The 20,508-nt window shown below is 36.9% G+C and overlaps 4 protein-coding genes across 4 annotated transcripts; 2 read left to right on the top strand and 2 right to left on the bottom strand.

Moving 5' to 3' along the window:
• Positions 1–2,991: 2,991 nt before the first annotated feature.
• On the bottom strand, positions 2,992–8,433 carry fam162a (family with sequence similarity 162 member A). Its single transcript, XM_051687785.1, has 5 exons — positions 8,196–8,433; positions 7,479–7,574; positions 3,912–4,023; positions 3,421–3,529; positions 2,992–3,319 (listed from the first exon to the last, which is right to left on the bottom strand). Exons 1-5 carry the CDS (start codon positions 8,245–8,247, stop codon positions 3,206–3,208), a joined length of 483 nt encoding a protein of 160 aa, XP_051543745.1. The 5' UTR covers positions 8,248–8,433; the 3' UTR covers positions 2,992–3,205.
• A 350-nt stretch (positions 8,434–8,783) lies between these two features.
• mix23 (mitochondrial matrix import factor 23) lies at positions 8,784–13,482 on the top strand. The gene is made up of 5 exons (XM_051687786.1): positions 8,784–8,855; positions 11,951–12,076; positions 12,227–12,373; positions 12,690–12,749; positions 12,856–13,482. Exons 1-5 carry the CDS (start codon positions 8,805–8,807, stop codon positions 12,904–12,906), a joined length of 435 nt encoding a protein of 144 aa, XP_051543746.1. The 5' UTR covers positions 8,784–8,804; the 3' UTR covers positions 12,907–13,482.
• Positions 13,483–13,634: 152 nt separating this feature from the next.
• Positions 13,635–14,672, bottom strand: LOC127434802 (cystatin-B-like). The gene is made up of 3 exons (XM_051687788.1): positions 14,493–14,672; positions 14,143–14,244; positions 13,635–13,996 (listed from the first exon to the last, which is right to left on the bottom strand). Exons 1-3 carry the CDS (start codon positions 14,562–14,564, stop codon positions 13,868–13,870), a joined length of 303 nt encoding a protein of 100 aa, XP_051543748.1. The 5' UTR covers positions 14,565–14,672; the 3' UTR covers positions 13,635–13,867.
• Positions 14,673–14,887: 215 nt separating this feature from the next.
• si:ch211-161h7.5 (uncharacterized) lies at positions 14,888–20,305 on the top strand. Its single transcript, XM_051687778.1, has 9 exons — positions 14,888–15,081; positions 17,040–17,111; positions 17,509–17,617; positions 17,805–17,949; positions 18,071–18,184; positions 18,390–18,534; positions 18,688–18,836; positions 19,308–19,447; positions 19,557–20,305. The coding sequence occupies exons 3-9, from the start codon at positions 17,518–17,520 to the stop codon at positions 19,709–19,711; spliced, it is 948 nt and encodes a 315-aa protein (XP_051543738.1). The 5' UTR covers positions 14,888–15,081; positions 17,040–17,111; positions 17,509–17,517; the 3' UTR covers positions 19,712–20,305.
• The last annotated feature ends 203 nt before the right edge of the window (positions 20,306–20,508 follow it).

The raw sequence follows: 20,508 nt of genomic DNA, 5'->3' as shown, positions 1-20,508 counted from the left end.
TTCCAGTGGTCGAGTTATTTAATTTAGTGTCTGTTGGCATTACACAAGTCTTTCATTCATCATTGATACTTTAACAAAAGGGCCAGTTCTTACACTTTTATTTTTACATTCACTTGTCAACTTTTTTGGCTATGCAAACATTCAGTATACAAACTCTGGTAACACTTTACAATAAGGTACTATTTGTTAACATTAGCAAATGCATTAGTATTATGAAGTAGCAATTAATTTTTTTTTAAGCATTTATTAATCATGGTTTGTTCATTTATGAAAATACGAATTCATGTTACCTCAGTGCATTAACTAATGTTAGCCTGTATACATGTTTAAAAAATATTAGTATATGTTGAAATTAACATTAACCGAGTGCTATATTTATTAATTATTGTTCATTCTTAGTTCATGTTAGATAATGTTAATTAATACAACCTTATTGTAAAGTGTTACACAAACCTTTTCACACAATTGAGGAATGTTGTTAACAGAAAGATTACCTAGCTATTGTTTTCCTTTAGGTTTGTCATTTTAAAAAGGCAGGCACATAAAATGAACATCAGCTTTAGGTGTTCCTTTGTGTAATTAATGTACTTTTAGCATTATTATTAAATAGTAATTATAAATTAAAGTTCGTCAGGACAAACTTTATGTTGGCTTGATAAAGCCTTGTCTGAAAGTTGAAAAAAAAAAAAAAAAAAAATTTTTTTTTTATTCATTTACTGAAACACGAAAAACTTGAACCAAAGACATTTCTAAATTAAAATTGCACTTCAGACAAAATTAAAAAGCATATAAAATAACGGTGGTTAAAAAAAATCGTATTTAGCCACCTCTCATTTTCTGTCACACAAGTATTGGTCTACAACAACAGGTGGAAAATTAATTATACAAATGAATATCTAAAGAAAATTATAAATGTAAAAATAATGGGGGGGGGGTCATGGTTAGCTCAGCGAGTAAAGACATTGACTACCCACCCTGTGCTGAGTGACTCCAGCCAGGTCTCCTACGCAACCAAATTGGCCCGGTTGCTAGGGAGGGTAGAGTCACATGGGGTAACCTCCTCATGGTCGCCATAATGTGTGGTTCTCGCACTTGGTGGGGCGCATGGTGAGTTGTGCATGGATGCCACTGAGAATTGCGTGAAGCCTCCACGCCCTACATCTCCGCGGTAACGCACTAAACAAGCCACGTGATAAAATGCGCGGATTGACGGTCTCAGACACGGAGGCAACTGAGATTCGTCCTCCGCCACCCGGATTGAGGCGAGTCACTACGCCACCACGAGGATTTAGAGCGCATTGGGAATTGGGCATTCCAAATTGGGGAGATAAAATAAATAAATGTAAAAATGATAACTGAAATATAAATTTTAGGTTCAAGGTGTTTTTGTATTTTATTATTTGTGAACCTGCTAAGAGGCGTTCACAATGCATGTTAAGCTTGAACAGCTCATGTGGAAATAAAGCTAACTAAACTCGGAGCACCTCCTGAGATAGACTTAGGTCATTTGCAACATTCTCATAGAAGACACTATTCTTCCAAACTGTTTTCAGACAACTGAAATAGAGAAGAGTGAGAACTCGTTGCATGCACGTGTTCCACGAGAGCGAATCAGATATGCGTGTCAAAGGCTTTTCTGTCGACTGTTCTTAAAATTATAATAAAGTGTGTCTTTTCAAGCATGTGTCTTTGTGTCTAACAGCATTTCTTGTCATGTGTCACTCCGAGATGTCCTGCAGGTCGCCCACCACAGTGGCAGGTAGATGAGCAAAATTATCTGGCACTACGCATGAAATAGGCAACCCGCATTTGGCGCTACTATTTAATATATTTTTTGACTTCCCAGCTCCATTGTTTTGTCATTTCCCTATACTGTTGAACGTCGTCTGTCAATGAATATTGATATCAGCATAGGGATTTGTCAGATATCGTCAATATCTGATTACATCGTCCTATTGCACAGCCCTGATTACTAGCATGTTGCCAGGCATTGCTAGCTTGATTTAGCATGTAGCTACGTGTTGCTAGCATATTGTTAGCATGTTTTTTTAACATGTAGCTAGGTGTTCCTAGCACATTGCTAGCTAGTAGCTAGGAGTTGCTAACATTTCGATAAGCCCAAATAACTAGATTCTGAAGAAAATGTGAGTGGTGGTTGCCTGTGCAAAATGAAACACCATGATGTTCTGGGTGGTTGCTTTATGGCTCAAGTCAAAAGACCCCAATACCCAAGTCTCTGTTGTAAATTGGTCCCTAGATATGGCTCTAGTCCCCATTTTTATTTATTCATTTATTGTTTTGCTTTTCATGTTTTACTGTCTGCCAAGCGAATCCAATTGCATTCTGTCTCAAAAAACAGCACAATTTGAGGTATGATTCTTGTTCACAAAAGGTGTTTGATGGTTGGAAATATAGGTCTCTGTTGAACAATAGTGGGTGCTTCACAATCTGTGGGTGTTTTCAAACCGGGATGGGCGTTTTTCAACTATCCAACGAAAGTAGAGAATCTCAATGTAGTAATCAAAGGCCGTTTCCAAACCAGGATGGCCGTTTCTGAATTATCCAATGAAAGTAGGGAATTTCAATGTAGTAGGCAGATCGTGTAAAGCGGTTGAAAACGCCCATCCTTGTTTGAAAACACCAACTGATTGGAAAACGCCAATATTTGTTCTGCAGAGACACAAGTATCGATGGTTGTTGAATTTTAAAGGGATAATTAACCCAAAAAGGAAAATTCTGTCATCTTTTACTCACCCTCATTTCGTTCAAAACCTGTATAACTTTCTTCCATGAGAAGAGAAAAGGAGATGTTAGGCATAATGTTAGCCTCTGTCACTATTCAGGTTCATTGCATTTTTTTTCTGTACAATGAAAGTGAATGATGACTGAGGATAAACTATCCCTAGTCTTAGTATATTAGCAAAAGTAATAGTGATGCTTGCCTTAGCAAGCACTACTAAAAATAGAAAAGAAGTTCAGAATGATACTAAGGATAGTTATTTATTTATTTTTTTCCACAAGCACACAAAAGAAAACATCTGTAGCAGTATCTCTTTCACTACTATAAAAAACAATTTTCTGGGTGAAGGAACATCTGTAACATCACCACCAAAAATCTAATGAAGCATGGTATTAAAATAGCTGTTTGCTGAGTGAGTCTGGCTGAAACTAGGAAATGGGTTTCTGAAGCTCAGTTGGATGCATCTCACTGGGCTTTATCCATAAGTGTAGCTTCCTCCCTCTCTTTCTGTGCTTCCTCTCTCAATCGAGCCTTCTTCTCCATGTTACGAGCAGTCAGATTATCATGTCGACCTACAGCCTGTGATGTAAAGCATTGATTATGTATGACAGCCATACAATAAACAAGCTTAAAAGGCTAGTCATATAACCAATAGCACACTTTTCCAGTTGCCGAATTACCTGTTTGCCCGAAACTACCATAGCAAGGCACGCCAAGATGGTCAGTCCCATCATGACATAGCAGGCCTTCACACGCACTCTGTTCCGGGCAGCATCAATCATCTCAAATCTGAAAGTGACAAGTCAGCATTGTCATAAGGCAGCAAAAATGGTGCAAACAACTGAGTGTCAGATATATCCACAGAACAATGTTTATACAAGTAAAGTCTAACTGAATGTTGTAAATGGCAATTGCATGTAATGGTGGGTCATCAAGGACGTGTCTAACCATCAAAAACAGAGCCCACTCTGATCTTCTTCCAGATACCAAGAATTACACCAATTACCTGTCAGTACACTCAGGTAAATCTTGTCTGAAACTCACAGCAAAAGATACTTGTGTTCCAACAATAAGTTGGCACAACTTCAGTCACATGACCTCATAAACCAACCACTGATCAGTAGCATCCCTGGAGTGGAGAGTGTATCCCAAAGTGAACAGGAACACTTACGACACAAACTCTGGAATCTGTTCCTTGGTTTTGAATCGCCCAGACCACATCAGCATCTTCCTATCCAAGTCTGATGGGCGGTAGCCTGGTAATTTAAACCCAAGATGTTGTGCTAAGGGCAAGAAATAAAGCACACAATGTGTTAGTGAGAAGACATCTCATGGTCCTGTCTGAGAAAATGATGACCTGTATGCTGGGGATGCTATATTGTTGTTTTACACATTCTGTCCTGAGATAATTTGAATATTTAAAGTATCCAGTGGCCCTCAAAAGGATTTGGACACTTTTGGATGCTAAAATCACACTTACTTTCATTGCATTAGATGAAATATCAAACCAAATGGTTTTGCAATAACTTTTAACCAACTGGTCCCTAGGTAATTTTAGTGAATGTATTAAAGGGATAGTTCAACCAAGAATTAAAATTCTCATCATTTACTCAGCTTCAGGCCATAGCAGATGTAGATAATTTTCCTCTGATGAACACAAAGATTTTTTGAAGAATATCTCAGCTCTGTAGGTCCATACAATGCAAGTGAATGGTGACCAGAACTTTGACGCTCCAAAATGCACATAAATGTAATCCATAAGACTCCAGTGAATTAATTTAAATTATATAATTTTTTAAATAATGTTTTACTTGAAAAGTCCTTGGCTATAGAAGCAATTAGGAGTGTAACGGTTCTCAGTAAAAAAAACAAACCGTACGGTTTGCCACCCACGGTTCGGTAAGCATTGGCACCACGGTCAGTTCACCTCAAGTTTAATGACGCATCTGGAGCACAAGTTTGGTGAAGAAAACAAAGCGTCAAACAGACAGGCTCAGTTACAACCTATGCTAATACACCTGTATGGCTCTGTAGATGGACGCTCTGCCTGGGTTTCACATTGGTCAACTTAATGACATTACTGTTCTGCAAGCGTTGTGAGTAGTTGAAAATGGTAAGTGGGGAAAATGAGCTGCTGATAGAAAATTAACCATGGTTTTACTCTAGTAATATTGTAGTAACCATGACTGCTGTCACCATGGTTTTCTGAGCAGAAATCATTGTTTTGATACAATTAACCTTGGTTTTATAACAGTAATACTGTAGTTTCTATATGTCAGGGGTGTCAAACTCGGTTCCTGGAGGGCCAAAGTCCAGCAGAGTTTAGCTCCAACCCTAATTAAACACCTGAAGCAGCTAATCAAGGTCTTCAGGAGTGCTTGAAGATTACAAGGAGGCATTTTGGAGCAGGGCTGGAACTAAACTCTGCAGGGCTGTGGCCCTCCAGGAACTGAGTTTGACACCCCTGCTATATAGTAACCATGATTTTACTATATATTGTAACCATGAGAGTAACCATGTTTATATTGTGGTTACTATGATTTTACTACAAATGCCATGGTTAAACTATGGTTAATGTTGTAAAACCATGATTTTTATTAAGGGCAAACCTGTTGAAGTGTTTACCAAATAGATTATTCTTTAGATTTGGCGGTAATATTTTTTTTTTCTGAACAAAGAAAATACTGAACCGTACCGAAACCGTGACCCTAAAACTGAGATACAAACCGAACCGTGAGAAATTTGAACCGTTACACCCCTAGAAGCGGTATGATAGGTGTTGGTGAGAAACAGATCAATATTGAAGTACTTTTTTACAATAAATCTCCACTTTCACCTCCATGTTCTTCTTCTTTTGTTTTTTGGCAATTCACATTCTTCGTGCATATCACCACCTACTGGTCGGAGCTGGAAAAAATGATTTATGGTAAAAAAAGGTCTATTGATCTATTGATCTGTTTCTCACCCACACCTATCCCACACCTATCATTTAGCTTCTGAAGACATGGATTTAACCACTGGAGTCATATGGATTACTTTACTGCTGCCTTAATGTGCTTTTTTGGAGCTTCAAAGTTCTGGCCACCATTCACTTGCATTGTATGGACCAACATAATTAAGATATTCTTCAAAAAAATCTTTATTTGGGTTCTGCAGAAGAAAGAAAGTCATACACCTCTGGGATGGCATAAGGGTGAGTAAATGATGAGAGAGAATGTTTCTTTTTTTTAGGGTGAACTATTCCTTTAAGTCAGCAACCCTCAAGTTCACGCAGGTGTCCTAGCAGAGCAACCACAGGTATAGTCCATCACAATAGTTGCAAGAAGAAATTTGCAACAAGAAAGTGTCCAAATACTTTGTCTTAATTTTGAAATATATATATATATATATATATATATATATATATATATATATATATGTATATGTATGTATGTAACCGGTATTGCAGTTGATCCGTCCGAGCAGGATTCGAACCGGCATCAGCCGATATAGAAGGTGGGCTCACTAACGAGGAGTCTAAAGGCTACAGCCTCTAGCGTCAGTTGCTAGTGCGCCCCTTGAGGCCAGGGGAGTGAGGTTTACACACTGCACAGCTATCACTCACCAGCTGGCTCCCATTACACTCACCCCCCTAAACCTCACTCCCATCTGTGTCACGGCACCACTGTAACCGGTCCTGCTCGGACTGCTCCGGGCGGGATTCGAACCACATCAGCCGGCATGGGAGGGGGGTGTGCTAACGAGGAGGCTAAAGGCCTAATGTCAGTCGCTAGTGCACCTCTTGTGGCCAAGGGAGTGAGGTTTACACATACCGCACAGATATCATGTACCAGCTGTCTCCCATTACACTCACCCCCCTAAACCTCACTCCCATCCGTGTCACGGCACCACTGTAACCGGTCCTGCTCGGACTGCTCCGGGCGGGATTCGAACCACATCAGCCGGCATGGGAGGGGGGCGTGCTAACGAGGAGGCTAAAGGCCTAATGTCAGTCGCTAGTGCACCTCTTGTGGCCAAGGGAGTGAGGTTTACACATACCGCACAGATATCATGTACCAGCTGTCTCCCATTACACTCACCCCCCTAAACCTCACTCCCATCCGTGTCACGGCACCACTGTAACCGGTCCTGCTCGAACCGCTCCGGGCGGGATTCGAACCGCATCAGCCGGCATGGGGGCGTGCTAACGAGGAAGCTAAAGGCCTAGCGTCAGTCGCTAGTGCACCTCTTGAGGCCAGGGGAGTGAGGTTTACACATACCGCACAGGTATCATATACCAGCTGGCTCCTGTTACATATATAGTTTTACAATTTGGAACCTAATACATTTTTTTAATAATGTTTTGCTTGAAAATTGTGTTTATTTCTTTAAAATAAATTGCAATTGGTTGGTTATAATATAATGTTAAGACATTCTTCATGTTTAAGCATGGCTTCTGTGTCCAAATACTTTTGGGGGCCACTGTATATATAGGTTATTAAATACTATAGCTGCCCTTTATGAATTTGGTTCTTTGGGGAAAAAATTGGTACAGACTGATCCTTGAAGAACTGGTAGAAGAGTATCATTTCCTGTTTCTTACAATATAATTAAATTCTTGCTGTGTCACGCACACTTTTCAAAAACTCATAATAAACAAGAAGTGCTGGAGTAAAGTATTTCATTGAAGCGGCGGGAACATTTGCGTAAAGAGTCACGTCGTATGCCACTTCTTCCAATTAAGGTCGGGAGTACCAACCCTGTGCTGGGGTCTGTTGGGGTACGGATGCCCCCTCTGGAGGCTTGCTGCACAGTCTTCTGCTGCCAGTGTTCATCACACCTCTCCGCCAATGCGCTACGAGGCAAAAAAACAAACAAACAAAAAACACAAACATTATGAAGACTGTAATACATTTAGTGACGTATGACAACGTAACAAGCTCTGCATTAAAGACAGCCAGTTCAAAACAAAACTGCCATAGCAACTACATTTCCTGCCAAAATACCAAAGTTACTACAGCTGTTATTATAGTCAAATACAAATAATCACGGATCTCTTTCAAAACGATTTTTAATATTTTTTTATATAATATTGGTTGCTAATAACAAGTAACTACAGTTAAAAATAAGAACAAGAATTATAGTATTTTTCCGGAAATTATTATATGTATTTGTAAGAGAGATCAGATTGAGTTATTAAATTGTTATTACAAGTCAATGCACAGTGGGTGTCTCTTTGTAAGTTTAAAATAACACGACTATCAAAATCCAACCTGCGCAACAGCATGAATCACAGCCGGTATGTGCGCGAAAGCGAAACTACGACACCATTTTCTTTTAAATATAATCAAGCAGTAAATACTTTGTCCTGTAACAAAGAGCCATAGTGCCCAACTTAGTGAATTTAACTAATGCCAAAGCTTGATTATACACTGGTTGGATGATCCAAAACAAATATATTGCTGAAAATACTGACCTATTAACGTGCCAAAGGCAGCACGAGGCCCGCCGATCATATTGAAGATCATGTCTTCTGAAGAAATAGTATGGTGAAAGAGAAAAACAATGGTACTTTAAGCCATCAAAACGTGCCACAATGACAATGCCAGGTTTTGTTCCTCTCAGTAGAGTCTGAAAGTCAGTACAGATGGAGGAGCACAGACTGATTCAAGCTGTAAAAACTCTGAAGGACCACGAGCGTTCAAAACAGGTCACGTACGCGCCTGTTAATTTAATTTCATAACATAAAACTTAACCTGACATAAGTGCGGTCAGTTGGAAACTGTTCTTTAGTGTAATAAGATATGTAACATAATATTATTTTACTGTATAATATATATAATATTTCATACACAGCATCAGTGACTTTTACACTCTGAAATGAAATAATGATTGAATTTTCAAAATCATTTTCTCTCTTGATGAAAGATTAAAAAGCATTTTCCCTATTATGTTGGGTCAAGCTAGCATCAGCATGCGTGAACACTCAGAAATGACCACTTTGTACGTGTCAAAGACGGCGAGTTCTCTACAGTAAATATAATTCAGGCAGTACGAGGGCAGCGCAGGACCCTTTAAGTTCATAATGGCGGCGCCCGATAGAGCATTAAACTGTGAGGACTTTGCAATGTTCCAGGTAAAACTGGTGAAGCTGTCAGCAGGAAAAATATGCAGCTTTCTAAAGCGCAAACTGATATTTTAGGGCACGTTATTATGGTGTCCATGTTGTGATTGAATGGCCCGTGTTGGTCTTGGTGCATGAAGTCGTAAAGTTCAATGTGCAGAGCAAACATGGGTGATAGGACGCTATGTGCTGTGTTAGAAAACATTTATGTAAATGTAATTGTATTAACCCAGTAACAGAGCGGTTATTAATACAAGTCATGCATTGACACTAACTTTTATAATTTAACTAACATAAATAATTTAAGTTGAATTGTATTTGAATTGTACTGTATATGTAATGGAAATGTATATTTAGGTACTCTGGCTGGTTTGACCATTTTTTTTTTAGCAGTTAATATAAATAGTGCTATGTCATGGTTATGCTAACTGTTGCATATGTACTGCAAGGTGGTGCTATACCTACAGTTTTGTGAACGAGGATTACTGATAATACTTTACAATAAGGTTCAATTCGTTACCATTAGTTAATGAATTAGGTATCATAAACTAACATTGGATAATATATATTTTTACAGCATTTTTTAATCTTTGTAAATGTTAGTTAATAATAAAAAAAAAAAATTGTTAATGTTAGTTTTTAGTGCATTAACTAATAATCACGTATACAACTTTTGATTTTAAAAATGCATTTGTATATGTTGAAATTAACATAACCAAGATTAATAAATGCTGTAATAGTGTTCATTGTTAGTTCATGTTAATGTAACCTTATAGACCTTTTTCACAGACTGTGATGATGTGTTTCCGCCTTATTCATCAGCGTAAATCTCACAATTTGTTTTATATTATACATTTTTTAAATATTGAGTGTAAGTTTATAACATTATGCTTTGTGTTTTATTACCCTGGAATTAGTTTTAAAAAGCGAATTACCACAGCTGCTGAGAGAGTGACAGTAAATTTGGCATCTTCTCCCATTTTACTGTCTTAATCCACCACCTCTAATTTTTTCCTCTTCTGGAAAGTTATTCAGATGTAATAGTGGATTTTTTCCTTTTGCTCTTGGAGCAAATGGTAAGTTAAAATAATATTTGCTGTGGTCTCCCATTCACCGATGTCGAAGTTTACCCTGCAAACGTTTACTTCCGCGTTCCAAAAACCGGAGTGTGAAAAAGGTCTATTGTGAAGTGTTACCAGATAATTTATTGTTGTCTTTAAGATGGCAAGTCTCCATATCCTTAAAAGTTACTAAATGAAATGAATAATGATTACATTTAACAACTGCATGTTTAGAGTACATATCAAATTGACCCGGTCATCTCAGTAATCTTTATGTAGGAAAAATATGATAATTGTCTGTGCAATGTATCTGTTTTGGAGAATATTGCTTTTATTGATCACAAAACAGGAAGCAAGCAATATGTAATGGATCAGAAAAATACATTGTTGTGGAAAAAGTATTTGCCCCCTTCCTGATTTCTTCTATTTTTGTGTTTTTCATGCTAAATTGTTTTAGATCTTCAGACAAGATATAACATAAAACTAAGGCAACCTGAGTGAACACAAAATACTGTTTTCAAAAAGAAAAAAAGTTATCAAATGCCTATATCAGCCACGTGGAAAACTAACTGCCCCCTTAAACTTAATAGCTGGTTGTGCCACCTTTAGCAGCAGCATCAACTGCAGCCAAATGCTTCCGATAACTGGAGATCAGCCTTTCACAATGCTGTGGTGGAATTTTGGCCCACTCTTCTTTGCAGAACTGCTTTAGTTCAGCCACACTGGAAAGTTTGAGCATGAACTGCCCTTTTAAGGGCCTGCCACAGCATCTCAATCATGTTCAAGTCAGGACTTTGACTAGGCCACTCCAAAACTTTACCTTTGCTTCTTTTGAGCCATTTAGAGGTGGACTTACTCCTATGCTTTGGATCATTGTCTTGCTGCATAATCCAGTTGCACTTGAGCTTCAACTCACGGACTGATGACCGGACGTTTTCTCCTTTAAGATTTTCTGGTAGAGAGCAGAATTAATGTTTCTCTCATTTATTGCAAGTTGCCCTGGCCCTGAAGCAGCAAAGCATACCCACACCATCACACTACCACCACCATGCTTGACCGTTGGTACAATGTTCTTTTTGTGGAATTCTATGTTTGATTTACGCCAGATGTAATGGGACCCCTATCTTCCAAACAGTTCCACTTTCAACTCATCAGTCCACAGAACATTCTCCCAAAAGGTTTGAGGATCAAGGTGTGTTTTGGCAAAATTCAGGTGAGCCTTAATGTTCTTCTGGGTTAGCAGTGGTTTTCGCCTCGCCACTCTTCCATGGATGGCAGTTTTGGCCAGTGTCTTTCTGATAGTGGAGTCATGACCAGTGACCTTTATCGATGTGAAAGAGGCCTGCAGTTGCTTGTATGTTGTCCTTGGCTTTTTTGTGACTTCCTGGATGAGTCGTCGCTGTGCTCTTGGAGGAATTTTGGAAAGTCGGCCAATTCTGGGAAGATTCATTACTGTGCCAAGTTTTCTCGATTTGGAGATAATGGCTCTCACTGTGGTTCTTTGGAGTCCCAGAGCCTTTGAAATAGCTTTGTAACCCTTCCTAGACTGATGTATTTCAATCACATTTTCCTCATCTTTTCTGGAATTTTTTCGACCTCAGCATAGTGTGCTACTGGGTGAGACCTTTTAGCCAACTTCATGCTGCTGAAAAAGTTATATTTAGGTGTTGATTTGATTGAACAGGACTGGCAGTAATCAGGCCTGGGTGTGTCTAGTCCAGCTGCACTCCATTATGAATGCAATTTCATAGATTTTGGGATAAGGGGCAAATACATTTTCCACACAGGCCCAGTTGGTATTGGATAACATTATCATTTAAAAACTGTATTTTGTGTTTACTCAGATTGTCTTTGTTTTATGTTAGATTTTGTTTGAATTTTTTGAAACAATTTAGTATGAGATATACACAAAAACAGAAGAAATCAGGATGGGGCAAATACTTTTTCACAACACTGTATATACGCATGGGGTTCAGGATTATGAAACGTTTTATTTTACACCACATAGTTTGCTGCAAGATAATGTGTTTTCCTCACGTCCTCCAGGAAGTATTAAAAGTGATGCGCACCATTGATGACAGAATTGTCCATGCCCTTAATACCACTGTGCCCACTGTATCCTTCTCTGGCAAAGTGGATGCCACACAGACCTGCAAAGAGCTTTACGAGTCCGTATGTATCACCATTCAAAGTGCTCTTGAATCTAAAATGATTATTAGTGATCCCTATTTCTGTACTACTTTATCTATGAGTGATTTTTGTTTGTATGGTTTAATGTGCTCATTACAATCCCTGGATCTGTGCTTTTAATATATCTTTCAGCTCATGGAGGCTCATCTGTCTAGAGATAAGGCAATAAAGGCATGTATTACAGAGACCTCAACTGTCGTCGGACAGTTACGTGAAGAGAGGGCAAAGGATAGCGACAACTTGTCAATTATCAAGCAACTCAGGAAAGAGCAAACTAAGGTAATGCCACTGTCTGCCACTAGGGGGCGCACTTCCTCTAGTATTATGTAGCTTGACAAATTAACTCGTTCAAATTAAATGTCATTATGATGACATTATTTAAGCCACATATATTATATTGGCTCTTATATTAAAACAATGACTTAATAGCAATAAGCTGACCGAAAAGAATCTAACAATATGTTTTAGAATTTATTCAGTATTATTATATTGTGCTTTATGTCCATGTTGTTCCATTTCGCAACATGGAACATCTTTTTAAAAGTGAATGAAATCTTGTTTGATTTCCTGATAATCTCTCTCACTTTCCTTACAGTTAAAACTCATGCAGTCAGAGCTAAATGTTGAAGAAGTGGTCAATGACCGTAGTCTGAAGGTGAGCTTGTAACAGTGTTCTCCAATTGATGTCATTGAATTGTGTAAAAAAAGAAAATCATTTTTTTCCCAATGTTCATTGTGATTTGTTTTTTTTTTCACCACAGGTATTCAATGAAAGGTGCCGAATTCACTACACCCCTCCCAAGATCAAGTGAATGGTAGTTCTGTTCTGTCAAGAGTCAAAAGTTCACAGTTGTTCCGAGGACGACACCTGGAGCTGTGCTGGGACATTGACCTCCCCAAGCGTCACTGTCGCTCGCCCCACTAAACCAACCCCCTCCAGTCTCCTCTGTGGCTTTGTGTTTCTACAGTGAAGGAACATTACTGTTATCCAAGTCCTGTATACCTTTTCATAAAAATATTGTACAAAACGGATTTTATAAACATCAAAATGTTTTCCATTAGCTGAAAAATTGTCTATTGTTTGTTTGTTTGTAAGTTTAGTTAGTAGTGAATTTTCACTTGAAGAGGAGTGGAATGTGTGCATTGACAAATCTAAGAAGATGGGTAACAATGAGATTGTTATTCTGTTATGATATACCAACACCCACCTGTGCCAAAGTGTAATGCACATCTGTTCATAAACCCCAACTGACAGTACTGCACTTTTATGACTTGGATAGCAAGACTAAACACAAGCATGATGCCAACATAGAAAATGTTCACATGAACAGTTTTATCCATGCATTGTACGTAAATATTGTGTACAGTACAGGCGATTATTTACGTATACATTTATATAATCTGTCACCATGGTTATCTATTAGATTAACTTGGTGTGAGTTGATATTTTTACTGTATGAAAAAATGAACTGTTATCACATGGCGGTGCCAAATACACAATGGATATACATACTCAGAGAAATGATTCATTCACAACCAGTTTCATTGCAGGTAATGTTTTAATACTGATCCCACTAGTAAACGAATGCATGTGTTCATTATTGTTAAGGCCATCACATGTCATAGATGATACATGAGTCAATATTTTTCTCAGGATTGATAACAGTATAAACACATTCACCACCTCTTAGTAATGATTATAGTTGGTTTCATGGGCATTATGAATGATGGTATAATGTTCTCTATGATTTAGGCTTTTTCTGGGGATTTGACTCAGAAATATTCAATCTCATCATGGTGAGCTTTGGATGTCTGCAGGCTGTGCAACTCTAGTTTTTCTCCAGCATAGGGTAGGCTTTTAAAGACACGCAGATGAATGAAGTCATCGCCACCCACATGCACCTAAAACAAGTAAAAAGTATTACAAATTGATTCTAGTTGTTGTTATCTGTCATCTGTGTCTTTATTTCATAGACACCTATTATCTTAAGTACAACAGCGTTGCTGATACATTAAATCATATAATGATGTTAATGATTTCCTCCTACCTTGATAAAGTAATTTCTTCCTGCAACAACTTGTGTTTTATACGATTTGGCGATGAAGACGTCAAAACTCCGCCCAGCTTTATCCTCGGCGTGAGACTTCAACTGTTTTCAAAGGGAAAAAAGGGAACCGAGTAGTCAATGATCTCTGATCCGCATGTTTTTTCAGGTGGCACCAGAATCGGTTGACGTGCCTCGCCATTTGTGATCAAAATACGACGAACATCAAAATATATCAAGTAGTTAGTACAGACAACATGATCATCACACAGAGGGGATTATCAACTGTAGGTCGTGCGGCCCCACGCCATCCCTAAATTTCACAGTCTATCCACACTTCAAAAATGACCAACCTCATTGCATATTTGTTGCACCTCTTCATTGGCATCTTTTGCCTCGGAAGTTCCACCACAAATTAAAGGCATTTCAAATACAGAAAATTAGCTAAATCAACCAAAATATTGTTTGTACACGGGAATTTCTTTATTCTCTGACAGGAAAGTTTGTTTCCTGGTTATTATCGCACGGCGTTGGGACAGACCATTGAATGGGGTAGACTAAAGTGGGTTGAAGTATATCAGTAGCGAATTACACGGTGGCCTTTCTGAATTCGACGTTAAATGTATTGTATTTAGGGTTAAATAGAATTAATGTGCACTTTTTACACGGTATGGTAATTTATCTTTGTTCATATTTTGATCACTTCGGCACACCTTTAAAGTGGTTTGATCCTAGAATTGCTTGCACATGTAACTGGTCAGGGTGTGTATAGTTTACAATAGGTAACTGTTATGAAACGAAAATTAAGCATTATTTTTAATTTTAACTGTTTTGAAAGTGAAAATACGAAGCAGCTCTTATTTATATATATATAGATTAAAATTTTTGTCAGAGTTCTAAATTCGATAAATTGACGCTTGTATTTACACTCTGCAAATCCAGGTGAGTCCAGATGCATTTGAGAAGTCACAAATACTTTTAATATCTTTATCTTCCTTTTTTAAACTGTTATCATTGTGTGACGTATTCTGTAAGTTTATTTTCACTTATATTACAGTATTTTCTAATGTAAAAATAAATAGTTATTTGGGTACTTGCTTTTTTGCTATCAGATATTTTATCATCATGCATTTTTCTGTTCATTTTCTGTTAGTATTGTTTTTATGTATTTATTCTTCTTCTAGGTACAACTTTTTTTAAACTCACCTAACCCCATAATCAACATTGAATTTCACTGCACGTTTCACTGCAATTGTTAAGCTACTGCTCATTGAATCAGTGAAAATGTAAAAGTTCTGTAATTACGCTTCTATTATTCTTTTCTAATCTATTATTATTAATCTGCTTGTATTCTTACCGGCCATCAAAACTTGGAAACTTTATATGTAATTGGATGTGAAAGGTACATGAGATATATTTGATTGTGTCATAATGCACATTGCATAAGCACAGGGGTTGTATCTAGAGGACCTTACTGTTGAGTTTACTTGAATCCAACACAAATAAACCAGTTGATCAGGGTCTTCTAGTTCATTTGATAATATGTGTGCTTAACAGCTGAAACTAAACTCTGCAATAGGTGTCTTGTGACAGGTTAAGCTAAGCACCCCTGTCATAGCAGATTTGTGAAGATGCAATGTTGCGTGGTCTTATAAATGGTAGTAAAACACTTTCTTGAATTTAAGAGAATTACTTTTTATAGTGAGTTTTGATTAGGCTGGTATGGGGCGAGATGTCTAAAAACACCACAAAATGATTTTTATTAACCTGCTTACTGAGTTGAGTTACAGTTGGCATTTAATTAATTATATCCGATCATCAAATTTTGCATACAAGAGCATAATACTGTTTACTATAGTAATGATCACTTATTTTAATAAAGTAAATGATTTAAGTTAAACCCGTAGTATTTCAGAATGCTTGAGAAATGCATAATGCCCAAATTTTCAGTCATATTTAATATTGTGATAATGTACCCATCCTTTAAATTTTAGTTTGGAATATTGTATTCTGCCTGTCTGTCTATCCATCATTCATTCGTCATTTGTCCATCCATGTATACAGGCATACACCTAGCTCTCTTGAAAGACACAATAATAGATACAAGGGCTTAGCCAGAAAATTACTTTTGGGTGGGCCTCAATAAAAATTGATGGGCCAAGTTTTACCAAATTTTCCTTAACAAAAGAGAAGTGGCACATTCAAACAGTTCTTTCACACTTTCAGAAACTAGAAATTATGAATATTTTAATCTGTTTTATAAATATACACCGATCAGCCACAACATTAAAACCACCTGCCTAATATTGTGTAGGTCCTACACAATATTAAGGAGGGGGTTTTAATGTTGTGGCTGATCAGAGGGGGTTTTAATGTTGTGGCTGATCAGAGGTGGTTTTAATGTTGTGGCTGATCAGAGGTGGTTTTAATGTTGTGGCTGATCGAAGGTGGTTTTAATGTTGTGGCTGAACGGTGTATATTTTAAGTCAAAAAATAATCTTTAATATTTTGGGTGGGCCTGGGTCTAATTTGGGTAGGCCCAGGCCCACTCTGGCCCACCCTTGGCTATGCCACTGAATAGATATGGTTAATGACTAACTCATACATGTACAAAACTTTAGAAAAGAAGGTTCAATGTAAATGTAATACAAATGTAATAAAAAAAAAAAAAAAAAAAAGAAGAAGAAGAAAGTAAACTTACCCATGTATAAGTTGCGTAAGGTTTTTTCATAACCATAGAAAATGTATGCAATGGTATCCTTGACAGTCATTGTATACGCCTCTGTATCTGAATGTCATACTCAGCACGTGTAGTCATAAAAGCTATAGAACTGTTACACAACTTGCACACTTATAAAACCGAGCTTGTAAGTGTTGTATTTGTGTTCCTTTGTCTTCAGGGATCAGGCAAGAAGCTCTTGAGAATTTACTTCATTCTCTCTCCAACTCGATTGTTTTCATACGTACTGTAGGTAAGCATTAAGAGATATAGGTTCATAAGTATAATGTGTATTGTATACTGTACATTGTATGTTATTATTTGTATATTGTGTTGTGTGTAATTATGTGTATATTAGATTTTAAATTGTGTTGTGTAAATTTGATGTTTATTGTAAATTGGTATATGTCTCATCACTGTCATGACTACTATGTTGCTCGGAACTGCACCCAAGAATTTCACACACTATTGCACATGTGTATATGGTTGTGTGACAATAAAAGTGATTTGATTTGATTTGATAAGCTTTAGTGTTTGCCTTGTCAACAAGCTACCTGTTTAATTACATATTCCTGTTACTTGTTAGTAATAATGCATGAGTGTGCTTCAGTACTGAGCTAATAAATATTTTCAGATTATTTTAATTTCAGCTTTTCACAATGGGAGACCACAGCATTGCACGTTTAACATTCATAGTCCTGTCACTTGTCATGTTCATCATCTGCATCATATTCAATATACTTGCTGGACCAGGTGTTGGTAAGTACAGCAGATAATTTTTTTTTAATGTTTCCAAGAAACACTGTATTTTTTTTTTTTTTTTATGTTTCCAAGAAACACTGAGTCTTCATTATATATATATATATATATATATATATATATATATATATATATATATATATATATATATATATATGGCTAAGGTCTTGTTTGTTCCCCCTCTCAGGTCCTTTTCTGAACACCACCAGTGCCATATCAAATAAGTATGATACAGATATCACACCCTCAGGATGGACTTTCTCAATCTGGGGGGTGATCTACACATGGCTAACACTCATGCATGCATATATCCTCTCCACCACCTGCAGGAGGTATGCATTTAACTTATAATCAAATTATAAACCTTAATTAAGTCATGTGGTATGAAATGTGATTGATCTGTGATCAAAACATACTGCTGTAAATGAACATTTGTGTTTGTTGTTTACACAGGACTGCTTATGGTCCAATGTACTGCAGTCCTGCTGTGTTGCCATATGGATTCTTCATCAGCTGGATTTTAAATATGTTACTGAATATAGGCTGGCTCCTTCTATGGGACAGAGAGTATGTATAGGCCTATAGAAATTTTGAAGAGAATGTTGATTGATTCTTATACATATAATACATTTTGAAATCGCAAAATGCAGTTTCTGGATTTTGCAAAAAGTGTCTGTTATTACATTGATTTTAAAGATAAAATGCCAGTACTATGCACCCAAAATGGGATCTACTGGAAAATACTTATAACACCTTTATTACTTATTTAAAGGGTGATGATTGCTTCATTGATTTTCCTTGCCCTAATCGCCTTCACAAACTACTTGATGATATTCTTCTCCTGCCATGGCCTCAAAGAATATGGAGCCTGGTTAAATAAATATCACAAAGTAGACCTCTGGTGCTTGCGAATGCTGGTGAGATACCATTTAAATATTACCATACAATACGTCATCCTTGAATTTTAGAAATATTAATCAGTTATTTTTCTTTCTTTTTTTTTCTTTTTTGAATGTCTGAAGTGTGTTGTTTTTACATTAATTGAAAGCTTTTCCCATGTAATGGTTTAGGTTCAGAACGCGATTGCCACATACACCACATGGACAACTATTGCCACACTGATCAACTTCACGATTGTGCTAAATTATGATGCAGGAATGACCAGATCAGATGCAGGAACAGTGTCTCTCTCAATCCTTTTGGGGGAAGTTGTTGCTTGGTAAGTCCCTGGGACTCTACATGGGATTTGTGAGGCACTTTTATTTGTAAAACTGCTTTGGAACAATATGTATTGTGAAAAGTGCTATTCAAACAAATTCAATTGGAAAGAAATACTGTAACACTTTACAAGATGGTTCAATTCATTAACATTAGTTAATGCATTGTGTATCATGAACAAAAATGAGTGATATATTTTTACACCATTTACTGTATTAATCTTTGTTAATACAAATACAGTTGTTCATTGATAGTTCATGTTAGTTCATAGTGCATTAACTAATGTTAACAAATAACTTTTGATTTAATTTTTTTTAGTATATGTTGAAATTAACAACTAAGATTAACAAATGCTGTAAAAGTATTGTTCATTGTTAGTTCATGTTAACAAATGGAACCTTACTGTAAAGTGTTACAGAAATATTGTAAATGTTTAGTCAATATTGTGAGTAAAGCATAATATTTTTTATAGGTTCATTGTTGAGAACATTGTGTTTGAAAAGCACCTGCGATATATCCTGACAATCTACCCTGTGGTCATTGTGGCTCTGAGCGGAAACATGACAAAGAACTTTAATGCTGCAGATCCAAGCCGCAATGGCATTTTCTTAGGTGAGCCAGAACAATCGCTGGAAATCATAATGGTTATGTTGCTTAATCTGTAATTCTGTGAGTGCCAGTATTTCTTGAGAGTAATTGTATTTTGTGTTGCATTCCACAGCTGTCTTACTGGGGTTGGCTTGTGCGCTGTTTGCGATTAGAGTGTCGCTACTTATCTGGAGGCATATTAAACACCCTCTTTACAGAGGTATGAATGCAGAGGAGGTCGTGTCACCGATAGAAATTGCTGAAAAGCAAAAGAAAATCTTTAATTAAATTGGATGTTCATGTAACTTTATATTTCTAATCATGCTAATTAAATGTTTTTTTAATGCTATTTATTTAATGTAATTGTTTAAATGTAAATATGGTGCTTTTGAAAACATTACTTATTAAAAATAAAAAGCAAAGCTCTCTAAATATGAGTCAAACAAATTGAATTGCTCTTATCAGGGCAGGGGTATCCTAGTATCTATACAGTCAGTGGACATGATTTGAGCACACATACATTTTTACCTTCAGCAATAAAATCATAAAGCTCACATGGGTCACAAGGCATAGCAATCAGAAGATATGTGTATGGAAAGGGAGGATCATAGTTTGAGAGGGGAAGTCAGAAGGGTGAGTTTGTAAGGACTAATAGTATGAAAACACAAGGGCAGAGTGCTCAGTTCTAACTAGGAGTGATTCAAGATTCATAGAGTTACTATGATCACAATCCTTCTTTATTAGAAACAGTGACTAACTGTCCATCTATTTAATTAACTGTTTATCACTTTGTATAATCAGTATTAGTATATTGGCTACTGTGTAATAATAACTCATGTATCTGTATATGAATTGATGGAAGGAATAAATTTTTATCACTTCAGTTTCAGCAATAAAAATTATTTTCATAAAATCTTGTTTTTGTTTTGTTGTATTAAAAGATCAAAGTCATCAACTTTGTTTTTTCATTAAAACCCTTGTAAGTTCAAGGGCATGCTGAGTGACTCCAGTTAGGCTTCCTAAACAACCAATTGGCCCGGTTGCTAGGGTGGGTAGAGTCACGTTGGGATAACCTCCACATGGTC

This window comes from Myxocyprinus asiaticus, chromosome 44, assembly GCF_019703515.2.
Source record: "Myxocyprinus asiaticus isolate MX2 ecotype Aquarium Trade chromosome 44, UBuf_Myxa_2, whole genome shotgun sequence".
In the NCBI taxonomy this organism is placed as follows: Eukaryota; Metazoa; Chordata; class Actinopteri; order Cypriniformes; family Catostomidae; genus Myxocyprinus; species Myxocyprinus asiaticus.
Note: the sequence above shows the minus strand (reverse complement) of the source record. Positions and strands in the feature narration are given on the sequence as shown.